The sequence below is a fragment of the Peromyscus eremicus genome, chromosome 22 (genome assembly GCF_949786415.1).
Source record: "Peromyscus eremicus chromosome 22, PerEre_H2_v1, whole genome shotgun sequence".
Classification (NCBI taxonomy): Eukaryota; Metazoa; Chordata; class Mammalia; order Rodentia; family Cricetidae; genus Peromyscus; species Peromyscus eremicus.
This window is the reverse complement of record NC_081437.1, coordinates 23,572,793-23,588,222: the sequence shown is the minus strand read 5'-3', so window position 1 is coordinate 23,588,222 and position 15,430 is coordinate 23,572,793. Positions and strand designations below refer to the sequence as shown.

Sequence of the window (15,430 nt, the reverse complement as noted above, 5' to 3'; positions counted from 1 at the left end):
CAGAGTGTTGTGAGTATCCCACCATCTGATATTCCCATCACGACTCGGAGGGCTCAGGATCTTAATAGAATGAGAACCTTTATGTCATCTGCCATTTAAAAACACCTACCCGGCAGCCCGCTTCCTATACGCAGGTGAGCTGTGTGCTTGTATTATGTGCAGGGTGACACGTCCTAGCTCCTCGTGGGATGTGAGTGCACAGCACAAAATACACCCCCTGCACAGACTAAGTTCTCTTTTCCAGTTGGCCCTGCCAGAGAGAGACAGACCTTTGCGACGAGGCAGGCACCAGGGGCTGCTCGCCCCATAAGTTCTTCCATTTCCACAGGCAGCAAGGGGTCTTGGCTTCCCCCGGCCTGTGTCAGCCCTACCATTCAGCCCTCACAGAGGGAAGTTGAACGGAGATAATTAGCATCTGGATGCTGCCTTTAAGAGCTTATTACGAGCCACAGGGAGAGACGTGTCAGCCGCGGAGACGCTTTTATGTAAGGTAGAATTAGACGGCTGGCTTGAAGCGAGAGCTCAGAAGAGGAAATGAGCCTTTGCCTAGCAGGTCAAGGCAAGAGTCACCCAGGCATGAACGCAGACACCAGAAGAATAACAGAGTCCAGATCTCCAGAGGTCTTGGGCACTGAGCTGGGAATTCCGGGAGAGAATGTATGCAAATTTTCAAAGAATGCCCGAGCTGAGGGAGGGGTCTGGTGGAGCTGAGAGTGTGGCGCACTGAATCCTGATGCTGATGGGAGAGAGGTCTGTCCTCAGAAAGCAGAAATGTTGGGTAGCTATTGTTTGCTCCACGTGAGCCGAGACAGAACATAAAACACTCTTGGCCACTCGGCCCTGTCCTAATTCTTTCCTTGCCTTACTTAAAGCCAGCAAATCACTGTGCATTCCCTGAGAAGGGTCCAGCGAGTTTCTCCAGGCCCCTTCCTGTGCCCTGATGCTGTGGGCTTCCTCGGTCACCCCAGAGGAATTCTCTGAGCAGGCCCTGCTGCAATCTCACTCTCTCTGCTTCATGCCAGCCTGCTTCCTTGCAAGGCCAGCTACCCCCACAAGCACCAGGAAGCAGGCTCTGAGTGCCAGGGAGAGGCCAGACTTTGGCAGGGGTGGGTATGGTGCTGCCCCTCAGGGCTTAGTCCTGGAGCTGGTGGTCCTACCCATGGGGGTCTCCAAATCATTACCTGTAACCTGGGAATAATCATGCTGGACCAGTTTAATGTCTTAGGACCTTGGGACAGTCAGCAAGAGGTTGCTTTGAAGCAAGTCTGGGCATAAAATCAAGTCTCCATGAGCACGGGGCCATTGTGTAGATAGTTCAAAGTTTTGTTTATGATTACTGTGTATGAAAGCATGGTGGATGTGGGGGGCGGGTGAGCCCCACAGTACATGTGGAGGTCAGGAGACACCTTTGTGGAGTGAGTTCTCTCCTCCTAGGGTTCTGGGAAGCAATGTCACATCTCCAGGCTTGCAGCAGAAGGCCTTCACCTGCTGAGCCCTCTCTCTGGTCCTGAATTTGGTAGATGATATGGCTCCTGGGCCAGCTCTACCGGTTGCTAGCTCGTGCCCTCCCACCAAATTCCTTTTCTTTGCCTTAGTCTCCTCATCCATGAAATGGGGAAAGGGGGGTGGTGTTTAGAACAACACGTGCACAAATTTTATTACTATGCGTAATACAGCCACCATTCCGTGGAATGGTCCTTTGCTTTAGGCCTTTAAGTTATAGGCTAAATATAAAAGTTGTCTCCTCTACTATGAATCACATTTATAGTGTAATTTTAGCAGCATATAATTAGAAACAATTTTTCACTCACCTGTAATATTATTCAAGTTTTAGGTATTTTAAGTGTGATTATGACTCTTTTTTTAACTAGGTAAAATTTACATTTACAGATCTTAAGGGTATGTTTTAATGAGTCTTAATAAATGCACATACTTGTTTAATTACCACACAGTCAAGATACAGAACATTTTCAGTTCTTCAAAATATTCCCCGGACCCCTTCCCAGTTAATTTCTACCTGCTGCAGTCAGCCCCTAACGGCTGCTCCAATTTCTATCATCAAAGATTGCTTTTATCCCATCTTAATCTTTTAAAGTTTATTTTTATTTCATATTATGGATGAGTGTTTGGCCTGCATGTATGTGCGCCCGCCACATGAATGCCTGATGCCCATGGAGATTAAAGGATAACACCATATCCCCTGGAACTGGAGTTAGAGATGGGTGTGAACCACCATGTGGATGCTGGGAACCAAACCCAGGTCCTCTGCAAGAGCAACAAGCGCTCCTAACCACTGAGCTGTCTCTCCAGCCCCCAGTCTTTCCCCACCTGGGTTGTGGAATAGTATTTTAACTAGAAAAGATGTGTTACATTTGCTTAAGCTGCGGAATATGACTTTAACTATGTGAAGGTGTGTTACATTTGTTTATGCTGAGGAATATGACTTTAACTGTGTGAAGGTGTGTTACATTTGTCTCTGCTGCCTTTGTTAACGATGTAAAGATGTGTGACTTTTGTTTATGCTGCATGTGTTTAACTATGTAAAGATGTGTTCCATCTGTTTCACCTGGCCTGCCTAAGGCACCTGATTGGTCTAATGAAGAGCTGAATGGCCAATAGCTAGGCAGAGAAAGAATGGGCGGGGCTGGCCAGGCAGAGAGAGTACATTGGAGGAGAAATCTAGGCTCAAAAAGAAAAGGAAAAATGAGAGAAGAAGGAGAGGAGGGGCATGCCTGCCTGGGACAAGAAGCCAGCTAGACACAGAGAAGCAGTACAAGATATACAGAAGGAAATAAAAGTAATAAGCCCCAGGGCAAAAGGTAGATAAAGAGAAACAAATTAATTTAAGTTAAAAGAGAAATGTTAGCTAGAAATGTGCCTAAGCTAGGCTGAGCATTCAAAACTAATAATAGGTCTCTGCGTATGATTTGGGAGCTGGTTGGAGGTCTATAAGAAAAAGCTTGGTACACGTCTTGAACATCATTTATATGGTATCTTATAGAAGGTTCTTTTGTGTATATGTGTGTGTGCCTGTGTACATGTTCATGTGCGTGCATGCAGGTGCATGTGTGCACATGTTCATGTGAAGGTGCATGTGTGCACATGTTCATGTGCGTGCAGGTGCATGCATGCATGTAGAAGTCAGAAGACATCCTTGGGAGTTGTTCCTCCAGTGCCATTCATTGGGACTTGACAAGTAGGCTCCTCTGGCTGGCCTAGAACCCCAGGATAGCCTGTGTTTGCCTCCCGGCACTGGAATTATAAGTACATGCCTGGTGGGCTCTAGGGATTAAACCCAGGCTCTTGTGCTTACAGGGCAAGTGCTTTACCAGCTGAGCTAGTGCAGCCCCCAGGGGTGCTCTGTGTGTGTGTGTGTCAGTGTTAATGGTTCTCTTAGTCACGTCTTTCTGATTCATTTATATTGTTGTGTACATCAGTACAGCCGTTCTCAGTGTCTGAGGGGCCCGAAACCAACTCCCCCTGGACATCAAAACCCGTGGGTGCTAGAGCCTCTTGTATAAAATCTTGTAACATTTGCATTTAATCCACACACATCTTCCCATATACTTCAAACCATCGCTAGACTACATATAATACCCACTCATGTAAATGCTTACAAACGTAAATAGTGTTTTACTTAGGAAATTCTGACCAGAGAAAAGTGCATGTTCAATACAGATGCGTTTCCCCCGTCACTGCTTCCAGTCCTCACTTACAGATCTCATCCATATGGCGGGTATATCTGTTTCTTTTCACTGTAATATTCTGTCGCATGGCTATAGCTCAACGTGTTCGGCTGTTCTGCTCATAGACTTTTAGGTTGCTTCTGATATTGTGTTATTGTGCTAGTTGTCTTTGTTTCGTCAACTTAAGTTACCTGGGGAAAGGGATCCTCAATTGAAGAATTACCTCCATCAAATTTGCCCAAGGGAATGGCTGTGGGGCAGCATTTTCTTAATGGACAATTGTTATGGGAGAGTCCAGCCCACTGTGGACGGTGCCATCCCTGGGCTGGTGGTCCTGGTGTGTATAAGAAAGCAGGCCGAGCAAGTCGTGAAGAGCAAGCCAGGAAGCAGCATCCTCCATGGCCTCTGCTTCAGCTCCTGCCTCCTCCAGGTTCCTGCCTTGGCTTCCTCAATGATGGACTGCAGTGGGTAAGCCAAAGGAGCCCTTCCCTTCACCTGCTGCCGTCAGCCAGCGGTTTTGTTTTTGTTTGTTTTGTTTTTGTTTTTGTTCTTTTGTTTTTTGAGACAGGGTTTCTCTGTGTAGCTTTGCGCCTTTCCTGGATCTCGCTCTGTAGACCAGGCTGGCCTCGAACTCACAAAGATCCTCCTGCCTCTGCCTCCCGAGTGCTGGGATTAAAGGTGTTCACCACCACTGCCCCGTGCCCTGCAGTCAGTGTTTTATCACAGCAGCAGATGGCAAACTGGAACAGTTGTTATGAGTAAATCTGCTGTAAATTTGAAAACAAAATTCCTTGTGTAGGTAGGCATGCAATTTCACTTTTCTTGTGGAAATGCATAAGAGCAGGAATGCAGGCACAGTGGACAAATATCTGTGTAAATTTATCAGAAACTGCCAAGGAGTTTCCAAAGTGATGGCTCTATTTCACAAACCAATCAGCAATGAACAAATGCAGCTGTTTTGCAGTCCATAAACATCTGCTGACTGTGAGCCTTTTACTTTCATAGTTATTGTAGTGCCCGTGAAACTGTATCTCTTGTAACTTTGATGTTCGTCTCATTAATGATGCTGATCACATTTACGGTTTTGGGCTTTCTTCTGTGAGACATCTGCTCAAGTCTGATTGCTTTAGAAAGTTCGTTCATTTGTCTTTTTGCTATTGATTTGCCTCGTTGTGAATATTTTCATCTTGTGTGTGCCTTGCCTTCCTCTATTCTTAAATATATTTTGTGATAAATAGGAATTTTTAATTATTAGAAAAATCTAATTCATGCCCGTGGTGGTAGCACACGCCTTTAAACTTGGGGGGCGGGGGCAGAGGCCGATGGATCTCTGTGAGTTCGAGGCCAGCCTGGTCTACAGAGTGAGTTCCAGGACAGGCACCAAAACTACACAGAGAAACCCTGTTTCGAAAAACCAAAGGAAAAAGAGAAAGAAAAAGGAAAAAACAAGAAAGAAAACCTAATTCATTAGTTTGGGGAGGTTTATATCTTACAATGTGGGGTTTTTTTTTTCATTTCCTTTAAGAAATTTTTATGTAATCCAAAATAGAACAAACATAGTTAAAATTTCTTCTAGAAGTTTATAGGTTTTTTTGTATAGCTTTATTTTCAATTTTAATTTGTGTGTGTGTGTGTGTGTGTGTGTTGTATGCACATGCTTGTGAGCATGTGCAGAGGCCAAAGAAGAGCATAGTGTGTCCCGCCTCCCCTCCCCCATCACTCCTTTGAAGCAGGGTCTCTCAATGAACCTAGAAATCCTTTTTGTTTTTCTCTAGATTGACAGCCAGCAAGTTCCAGCAGTCTTCCTGTCTCTGCCCCTCCCTGTCCTGGGCTTACAGGTGCTTGTGCGACCACATTCATCTTATCACACCAGGTGAGGGGATCTGAACCCTGGTCCCCATGTTTACACATCCAGCACTCAACTTCTGAACCATCCCTCCAGTTCCCCTACCCCCCTTTTGTGAAACAGGGTCTCACTCGCTGTGTAGACCAGGCTGGCCTCAAACACACAGAGATCCTCCTGCCTCTGCCTCCCGAGTGCTGGGATTAAAGGTGTATGCCACCACACCCAGCTCTCCAGCCCCTTTTAATATTTAGCTTTAGTGACCCATCTTCAGTTCATCTTTGTGGGTGAAATGATGTAGGAGCTTGAAGTTTATTTTTACCCGAGTAGGGATCTAGCTCTTTGAGGTACCTGATACCCTGACTTCAAATCAACTGTCTGCCCGTGAGATCTGCTTGTAGACCCTATATTCTACGCCACTGTCTATTCTCAGGCTGGTCCACTGACTTGGTTCCTGTGACTTTATAGGCTTTTACTCAAATAGAGAGACTCCCAAACTTTTCTGTTTTCAAGGTGGTTTTGGCTACTCCAGATCCTCTGCATGCCCACACAATTTTAACAGCCTGTCTATAAAACGCCTGTTGTGGCTCCTGCTAGGACTGTGCTTACTCTACATGGCAATTTATGGGGACCTGGCGCCTTTACCAGTATGAACTTTCCTCCCCGAGACATAATTTTTTTTTTCTGTATTTGGTGTTCTTTCATTTCTCTTGATGTTTTATTTTTCACATCAAGGTCTTTGACTAATTTCTGAATTTCTTACATTACATTTCATGCAATTGTAAATGTAATAACTTTTTAATTTCTTCATTTCAGCTGGTTGTTTCTATAGAAACATTTGTGTGTATCAATCCTATACCTTGAAAAGTTGCTAGTTTCCACTCATTGTAGTTTTCACATAGGTTCTTTGGAATTTTACACACACACACACACACACACACACACACGCTAGTAAGGTTTCCTGTGAAACAAGGCAATTTCACATCTTCTTTCCTAATCTATGGGAGTTTTGTTTTTTCTTGTCTTATTGCATTGGCTAGACCACCACTTTGTAAGGAACAGAGTGGTGATGGAAGACCACTTCACCTTGCCCATGACCTTCATGTTCAGGGTTTGTGGAGTAAATGTGGTGTTAGCTGGATAGTTTTGGGGGTGGTTCTTTATCTGATTGAAGAAGTTTCTCTATTCTTGCTTGGCCGAGAGTTCTCATTGTGAGTAGGTATTGAATTTTGTCAAATGACTTTATGCAACAGTGGGTAGAACCATGGCATCTTTTCTCATTTATTCCACTTACATGGTGAAATGCTTTAATTTTGTAATTTTAAAGAGGACTTTGCTTTCCTAGGATAAAACTCATTTGTCATGATGCACTATCCTTCTATATTACTGTTCTGTTGGCTAATATTTTAAGGGGTTTTATGTCTGTGCTTATGGGAGCCATTATGGAAATACACACACACACACACACACACACACCCCAGAGATTGGTGGCTTCCTCAGTTGCTCTCTACTTTAAGGATTCAGGCTCTATTCCTAAACCTGAGCTTGCTGATCCCATTTGGCTACCCTACTGACTTTCCATGGGGATTCCCCATTTCTACTTCCTGAGCATTGATATCCACAGGTGGTATCCATGGCTGCCTGGCTTTTCTGTGGGCGCTGGGGATCTGAACTCCAGTCCTCACACTTGGGTAGCCTTCGCTGAGTCACTTCTCCAGCCCCTTCTCTGCCTCTGCAAAATTAGAACTTGTGGGGAGGAGGCAAGGATCAAACCCGGAGCTTCATGCATATTAGACAGGTGCTCTACCACTGAGTGATAGCCCCACCCATCCTTGTTTCCTAATTGCTATTTGTGCTCTTTTTTGACCACAGAGAGAAGGCTACTATTTAATTCTCCAATATCTGGGGCTTGAAAAGATATCCTATTGATTTTATAATTAATTTCAGTATGGCCAAAGAACATACTCTGTGTGGATGTGTCCAACCTGAGGCCCATGGGCTGCCTGTGTTCCACCGTAGTTATGAATACAGCCTGACACGTTTGTAGATGACGATATCCCACTGTCAAAAAGTTAGACTTCCCTGTGAGTATACAGGATGCCAGTCTTTCCCATTTCCCCCCTTATTAGTGTGAATGTATGGCGTGTGTGTGTGTGTGTGTGTGTGTGTGTGTGTGTGTGTGGTTACACGTGCCGTGGCACACATGTGGAGGTCAGAGGACAACATTATGGAGTCGGTTCTCTCCTTCCACCTCTGTGTTGTGGGTTCGGTGGACCAAACTCAGATTGCCAAGCTTACAGACCCAGAAGTCAGTCTTCTGAAATGTAGTGACCCCTGAGTCCCTCAGCATACTGCCTGTCATAACGAACATGCCAGAAATACTTCAGACAAATGTGAGGTCTTCAGTTTTGAGGCTTAGTATCTCAGAAAACCCTGTTAGCAGGACGTTGGCTGAGGGTTGTGTCTGTCAGACCTTCCATCTCCCTAATGATTTTGTCTGCTTGTTGGTAATTTTCTCTGGAAACAACCCATCATTTCTTCTACAGAGAGCTCTTCGCTTTTTTATTGACAGGTGATGGCACAGTATGACAAAGAAATTCAACTCAAAATAAGCTCCCTCTGCCACGCGCCCAAGCATACTCCTCAATCTCCTTAAATAGTGTCCTTTCTGAAAACTGGCTGTTCACAGAGACAGGCCCGAGAGACTGGAGACTGCCTGCATCTCCAGCTTTCAGCTAAGCAAAGGCCCCCTCAGCCACTAATTCTTTACTTCTCGTTCTTACTCAAGTATCATTTTATCACCCATTTGTTCCTCCTTCCTCACCCTGCTAACACTAACAAAGTCGGACTCGGGCAGGGTTCATCTGAGAGGCAGGGATAGCGTGCGGATCTTAAGCCGTATTTGAACTTATTGACCCCGATTTCTCTAACTCGGCTCAATCCTTCTCCCAGGTGCTGACATCTCCGGTTCCCACTTTTCATGGAGGCAAAGGAGGAGGAGGAGGTGTTGCCTTGGAGCCTGGGACATAGGGTTAGCAGATGCTGGGTGCTAGGTTCTCCCAATCCAGAGATGGATGGAGGAGTTTGTGACCCCGGCGATCCACAAGCTGAGCAGAGAACTCCTCCTGTGCCTGAGCTGGGAGTACAGTGAGGCATGATGGGAGAATGGCTGCTTTTACGTTCTCAAGTAGAGCAGAAATATTGTTACAAGCACAATGCTGATTTTATTCTAAACTTTCACATAAAAAAGGGGGGCTGGAGAGATGGCTCAGTGGTTAAGATCACCAGCTGCTGCTCTTCCAGAGGACCTGAGTTCAACACTCACACGGTGGCTTACAATTATCCAGTTCTGTGAGATCTGAAACCCTCTTTTGGCCTCAGTGGATACTATGTACACACGTGGTACACAGACTTACACACAAAATACCCATACACACACACCAAGAAAATTAAAATTTGTTTTAAAAAGCAAATGAATGAAAACTAAGAAAACTTCTAAAAAAGCAAGCACCTGGGATCTGTCAGGCAGAAAGTAGTTAATGGGTTGAGAGTATCACAGGGTATTCTATCTTAGACTTTTCTGGAACTGTGAAACACAGATCCCTGTGAGAACTGCATGTTCCTGAGGGCAATGTGGCTATCTTCCCTTGTATAGTATGTGACGCACCTCCTTGCTATAGTGATGGTTGCTGCCTCTTGAGATGGGTGACTTGGCATTCGGCCAAGGTTGAGTTGTCTGAGAATGGACCATCCTTATGAATCTAAGGCATCTATTTTTCTCTATGTCATAGGGAGTGGTGAACCTTTTTGATGAATGGAGTATAGGGGCATCTTGAAGACAGTTAAAGGGTTGGGGAGACATTGTAGTCTCTTGGGGTGGGGTCATTACCTGCACTCAGGCTGCACAGTGACCCCTGCTGCTGACAGACCAGCTGTCTCTGGAAGTGGTCAAGGCTCCAGCTCTGGCGATGCCCACATGGATGCTGACAGCACCAGTCAGGAGAACAGGACCACCCAAAGCAGCCAATCTGTTTCAAGTACCATTTTATCTCCCGTTATTTCCCCATCCTCCCCAGGAATCTGCAGCAGGATTCCTTCCTGGGTCATCTGAGAGCCAAGGACAGGGAAGTCAAATAGGAAAACCTATTTGAACCTATTGATCCTGCTCCTCCAAATCCAAATCCCTGGGTCCACAAGCCACATCTGCCCCCTACTGAGAGGCATCTTTTCCTAACCCCGTGATCACTGTCTTCTGAATGCCAGGCCTCCCTTCCGGTGGATCCCACAGCCCTAGCTGCACCCTGCCCTGGCTTCCTCTTTCCAGTCTTGGAGCCAAATGGAATGTTCTTTCCTGAACCATTCTTAGCTTTCCATGCTTCACATCCACTTAGCAAACTGAGCTCAGGCTTCATGGTGCTACCAAGACCTCCTGCACCCACTGTTTGGTGTTTTCCAGACTCTCGGCCACATTCCCAACTCCTAGACCCCTGGTTCACCTCCACACCCCTACATTGCACCAATCTTTTCCCCCCATTTTCACATTGTATGTATATTTTGCAAATGTGTGGGCGCACACGTGTGCTTGCTTGTGAAGGCCCAAGGTGGATGTCAGGATTCATCCTGTACCACTCACCCACCTTACTCATTGAGGCGGGCTCTCCATCAAGCCCAGAGCTCACCCACATGGCTACTCTCCTTGTCTAGCTTGCTCTGGGGATCCCTGTCTCTGCCATCTCAGGGTGGAATTACAGGCAAGCCACTGTGCCCACCTTGCATTTACATGGGTCCTGGAACACCAAACTTGTTCTCACAATTGCATGGCAAACTCCTTAACCACTGAGCCACCTTCCCAGCCCCATACTAGTCCATTCTGTAGGCTGGTCCCTGCCAAGATTCTCTGACCGCCCCCCCCCCCCAGGGAAGCTCTCTAGCAGTGTATCCCTCCCAGACCCCACCCACTTTGGAACTTCTCATGGCCTACAGATTGTTTGGTGCTAACTCTTGCCTCTGCGCTACCTCGTCAGACTGCCTATCTCCTGCTCCCAGTGCACTACCTGGCCAGGCTCTGCTCTGGCCCCTCTGCCTCCCTCCCTGCAATCCTTTGCACATCCACAGTGATGGTGCCAGGACTGACTGCCCTTCTGCTCGAAGGCCCCCTTGCTGCCCTCCCAGGGTCTAGAGCGGCATGCTTGGCACATGGGTGGGTTCTCAAATACCATTTGTGGATGAATGAAAGAATGAGTGAATGAATGATTAATTACTTGATTTACAAGACACATTAAAATGAAGCTTTTAGTGAGCTGGAAAACAATTTACAAAATGGAGACAGAGGAAATTGACACGGACCGAGTACTTGGCAATATGAGCGAATTGTTCATTTTTAAGGAACCGTAAAATGTGTGGGTTTTTTTTTTTAAACCCTCCTCTCTCATAGCTATGACTTGAATATTTCTAGATGAAATAATACATGTGTTTTTCAACATAATTAGCATGAAAGAATTACAAGATTGGCCATGAGCTGAGGGTGTTGAAACTGGCTGGGATTATTCTCCCTCTTTGTATTGGAAGCTTTTTATTAATACTTTGTTTTTTTTTCTGACCCAGGAATGGGTATAGGTGGGAGAAAGCTTTTTTTTTTTTAAGCCAGTAAAGATGGACATGATAAGCAAGCCTTCACACTCTGGGGGATCATTTGCAAGTCGGCTCTCTCTCCCTCCGTACATTTCCAGCAGCTTTCACTGAATGCTTTTGTAACAGAAGACAATTTTACAGTCATTTTCATAGCATGAAAATACCTTCTCCTGTCAAAGCAGGGAGGCCGAGGGAATGTTCTGGGTGCACTATCCGCCCCCTGCTAGGGCTGTGTTTGCTTGGGCTTGCTCAGGGGGAGGAAGAGGGAGAGGAGCCCTCACTACCCTGGCGAGAAGGAGTCCCCCTGGGTCAGGGAAGGAGTCTGTGTGCTGGGGGAGTGGGAGGGTGCTGTGGGCACATTCCTGTGTCCATATCAAAGCACAGAGCTGTGCCCATACCTGCCACAGGCTGCAGCTGCTATCCCTGGGGAGCCCCTCTGTTTGCTGCCCACGGAAAGAAGAACACCTGCCCCATCCAAGAGCAGAGGTGTCAGAATGGCCTAGGCATCCAGGGCAATACTGAGGATGGGGGCCCTGGATAGTCTGCTTCCCGTATTGGGAATGGTAGAGAAGTTTCCAGAAAAAAAGTCTAGGGGCAGTCTTGTCCTCAGATCACAGTCACCACCACCACCACCACCACCACCCCCGCCCCCCGCCCCCCGCCCCCCGCCTCTAGCCAAAGGACTAGCTGATTTTCTGTCTGGGGAGTCCACTCTGCTGCCTTTGGTGCAGAGAGCCCCTCACCTAGAATGGCTTTGCCTCCAACAGCCCATCCTCAGCTCTCCTGGATCTCTACTTAAAAATACAATTCAAGACCCAGCTAGGAGCTGCTTCTCCCAGTCAACCTTGCCTCCCCTTATAGGAAGTGCTCCTTGACTGCTGAGACACTGAGTGACATGGTTCCTAGGCTGGACCACCCCGACATTTGGCGGATGGAAGAGGTCAGCCTTCCTCTGGGATCCTGAGGGTTCTCTGAACTACAGGCCGACAGAAGGAAAGTGAGGCAGGGCTCTTGGCTCATGAGACCTATTTTCAGTTTGGTATTCCCTGTAGCATAAAATTCTGGTGACATTCACAGCTGAGCCGAGCCGGGGACTGACAGGGCCACCGTGGGAGAGTTTAAACATTCATTCAACAGTGAAAAGAGTGGTATGTAGTGCTGCGTCTTTGTAAGCCTGTCATGGCTCAGCTACATAGTTCAAGGCTAGCCTGGGCTACAGGAGGGTGTATTGGGTGTGGAAGGGAAGGAGAAGGGCTTCCTGGAGGAGGTGGCACATGAGCTGGGCCTTGAAGTATGCATGAAGATGGACATTTGTAAGGCGGAAGACGGGGTCATTCTACGACAAAGAAGTACACAATGTCAGGCAGGACCCTTGGCATCTTAGGAACCCACCGAACATTCAATGTAGTAGGACAGAAGTTGGGGGTGTGGGGAGGGGTGTAAAGATGAACCCCTATGGGAAGCCTTGCTACAGAGAACCTCCGTATTAGCAAGCAGTCCAGGTGAATATGCGCAAGTGTGGAAAATTCTCGACTTTGTGTTTTGGCAAGAAGGCTCCAGGGAGGAATGTAGAGGTGGCAGCCTCCCACTAGGATCTTGGCAGCTGGGGGATCGCAGGGGCCGAGCACAAGGCAGAAAGGTAGACAGACAGACGGCTCCCACCCCGTGGTCGTGGCTCTGACGATTACTCAAGTTGAAGTAAGAGCAGAGAAACCGGAAGCCGACAAGCATCCTCCGGCTGACCTGTACTGGAGACGGCTCCTGCAGGCTGGAGGCCTCTCAGTGCATACGGGGCGGCCCAGGTCAGCCATGGCAGGTGAGGCAGGGTGGAGTCCATGCTCCCCTGTTCCCTTGCCATTCCTCAGGGCAGGGCCTTTCTCTCCTTCACCCCTAGGCCCCCATGCCGGCCCCACACCCTTCTGCCACCTGCTTTGAGAGGTTTGTGGAGGTTGGGGCAGGGAGGGGCTGCCAATAAGCCAGGCCCTGAAGCTACTCCATTTTCTCATTCCTCCCCTGCACAGTGTGGCTTGGACATTGATTTTAGATGTCAGGAAACGGCAGTGTAGGCTGGCATTTTGGGGTGCCCATAGTTGCCATCTGTTTCTGGTGAATGGCTGTACACTTCCATACTCCTACGGCCCACCCCTCACCTCTTGCTCCACGAGCTCTGCTTCTGACTACCTACAAATGAGGAGGCGTGGGCTACAGCCAGCCTCATCCCTGGGTGTGTGGCCTTGCAGCTCAAAAGGAAGAGGTGGAAACCTGGCCTGGTGGGGGCAAGCCTGTAATCTTAGCTATGGGGGCAGGGAAGTGTGTGTTCAAGGCCTGCCTGGACTGTAGAGTTGAGTTCAAGGCTAGAAAAGAGTGGAGGGGGGCATGTGTGGTTCAGCAGTAGAGAGCTTACTTTACACGTGGGAGGCCCTGAGTTCAACTCCCCAACAAGGTCCCTCCCCTCCCCCAAAAATGTCTCTGATGGACAGGATGCCCACTCCTTGTGGGTCCTGGAAGAGATAAAAGATTACAAGATTGAGTAGACAGGATGAGGACCTGACAATTTGGGCCACTATCCCTACCCCTCCACTAATTCCCTGAAAGTCTCTCTAGACCCTGGTTTCTTTTTCTGGCAGGAAGACAGGCCTGTCACAGCTGTGGCCACCAAGCAACCTAGGGCTAAGAAGCCAAGCGCAGGGCTGTGTGTGTGTGGAGTGCAGGCCAGGTCCCATAGACTAAAAGATGTACTTGTTTTTCTAAAGCCACTGTGAGCCGGCAGGTGGCACACGGAGAACTAGGTTACCACAGAGAAAACAACCACTAGGGTGGCCTGCAAAGCGGTAGGTGGCCCAGCCCACTCTCTGGTCCCTTCTGCCTGCCTCTCTACCCCCAGTGGACATAGCTGGGACTTCCACCTCGGCCCAGCTCTATCAACAGCAGCCTGCGGGTGGAAAGAAAGCCCATGGCCTGTGCGGGTGATGGTGCCCAGAGGCTCCTACTGGAATGTCAAGTGACTCCCCACATCTCATATCTCCTTCCTGGCAGACCTGTAGAGGCAGTGTGCATCCTGAGCCCCCTGTGACCCCTCTGGGGAGAAGACGCCACACTGGAGAGGACATTGGCTTTGGCCAAAGGCTGCTGAGACACCCCTGGACCAGAGGGTTTTACTGTGGCTAGGCAGGTTGAGCTGTATTTTGCAGAGGTGAGTGGGCACAGAGATAAGCCTGGCCCTGTCTTTCTCTACTTGGCTCTTCAGGGCGCTGCCAGATACCCTCGATGAAGCCCGTTTCCACTCCTTGGTTTATGCAGCAACTGTTTCTCTCTCTCTCTCTCTCTCTCTCTCTCTCTCTCTCTCTCTCTCTCTCTCTCTCTCTCTCTCTCCCCTCTAGCTCTGCTCCCGGCCTCGGGGCACACTGCCCCCTTTACCTCATTCCCTTTGCTCGCTCCCTCTGCTCGCCCCTCAGCCAGCAGTTGAGCAGTGCTTCCTCCTGGAAGCCTTCTCCAGCCGCTAGCTCCCAGCCTCGGTTATGGTACCCGCGTCCCCCCACCTGTCTGCATCACACTCTTGTCACGCCTGTCTGCAAACTGCTTCCCATGAGCCACCAGATGTAGCTCTTTAGACCGGGACCAGCCTCGTGCTCAGCGTCACATTTCTAGACCCCCGATTTGGTACACAGTAGGTCACAATCCATGAGCTGAAGGAGGCCAGGAGGAGTCCACAGAGGAGAGGCTGGAGTCATGTCCCTGTCTGGCCAATAGTACCGTCATCACCCTGGAGGGCAGAGTGCCCCCCTGGCTGCCAGTTTCTACCAGCCACTCAAGCCTTTTCAGGCATAGACTCCTATTCAGCAGACAGAAACCAGTCTGTAGGGGGAGAGAAGAAAGGGGTCCCAGGAAAACTTTGCTGGAGCCCTTGTCCTGGGTCTGTGTGGTCCCAGGAATGGACCCCTCACTTCTGCCTCACTGAGCTAATAAGAATCTGCACTCTGCCAGGACAATGGTGTGTTAGCCTGGGGGAATCGTGGGAAACCTCAAGGCTGGTCAGGCCAGGGGCATGTGGCCACTCTTAAAAAGCCTATAGCCACGATGCCCGCTAGAACTTTGCCATCCCTCCTCCCAGCCCTCTCCCGTCTCTACCAACTCACAGAATGTGGGCAGAGTCAGTTTACTGGGGTCCCCCTGAGACAGGGGCTTCCCTACCTCGGAAAGTCACTTTGGCGATCCGGTCACTTCTGCCTCGCAGCTCCGAGACGGTCTTGAGGTGGACGATCAGGGCCAT

At 48.5% G+C, this 15,430-nt stretch overlaps 1 protein-coding gene across 5 annotated transcripts in view; it reads right to left on the bottom strand.

Moving 5' to 3' along the window:
- The window catches only part of Otof (otoferlin), a 99,896-nt gene extending 84,466 nt beyond the window's left edge, over window positions 1–15,430 (bottom strand). For all 5 annotated transcript variants that reach the window (XM_059248365.1, XM_059248364.1, XM_059248367.1 and 2 more), the window contains exon 1: window positions 15,352–15,430. In XM_059248365.1, coding sequence (XP_059104348.1) covers window positions 15,352–15,430 — 79 coding nt within the window. The remainder of the gene's footprint in view (window positions 1–15,351) is intronic.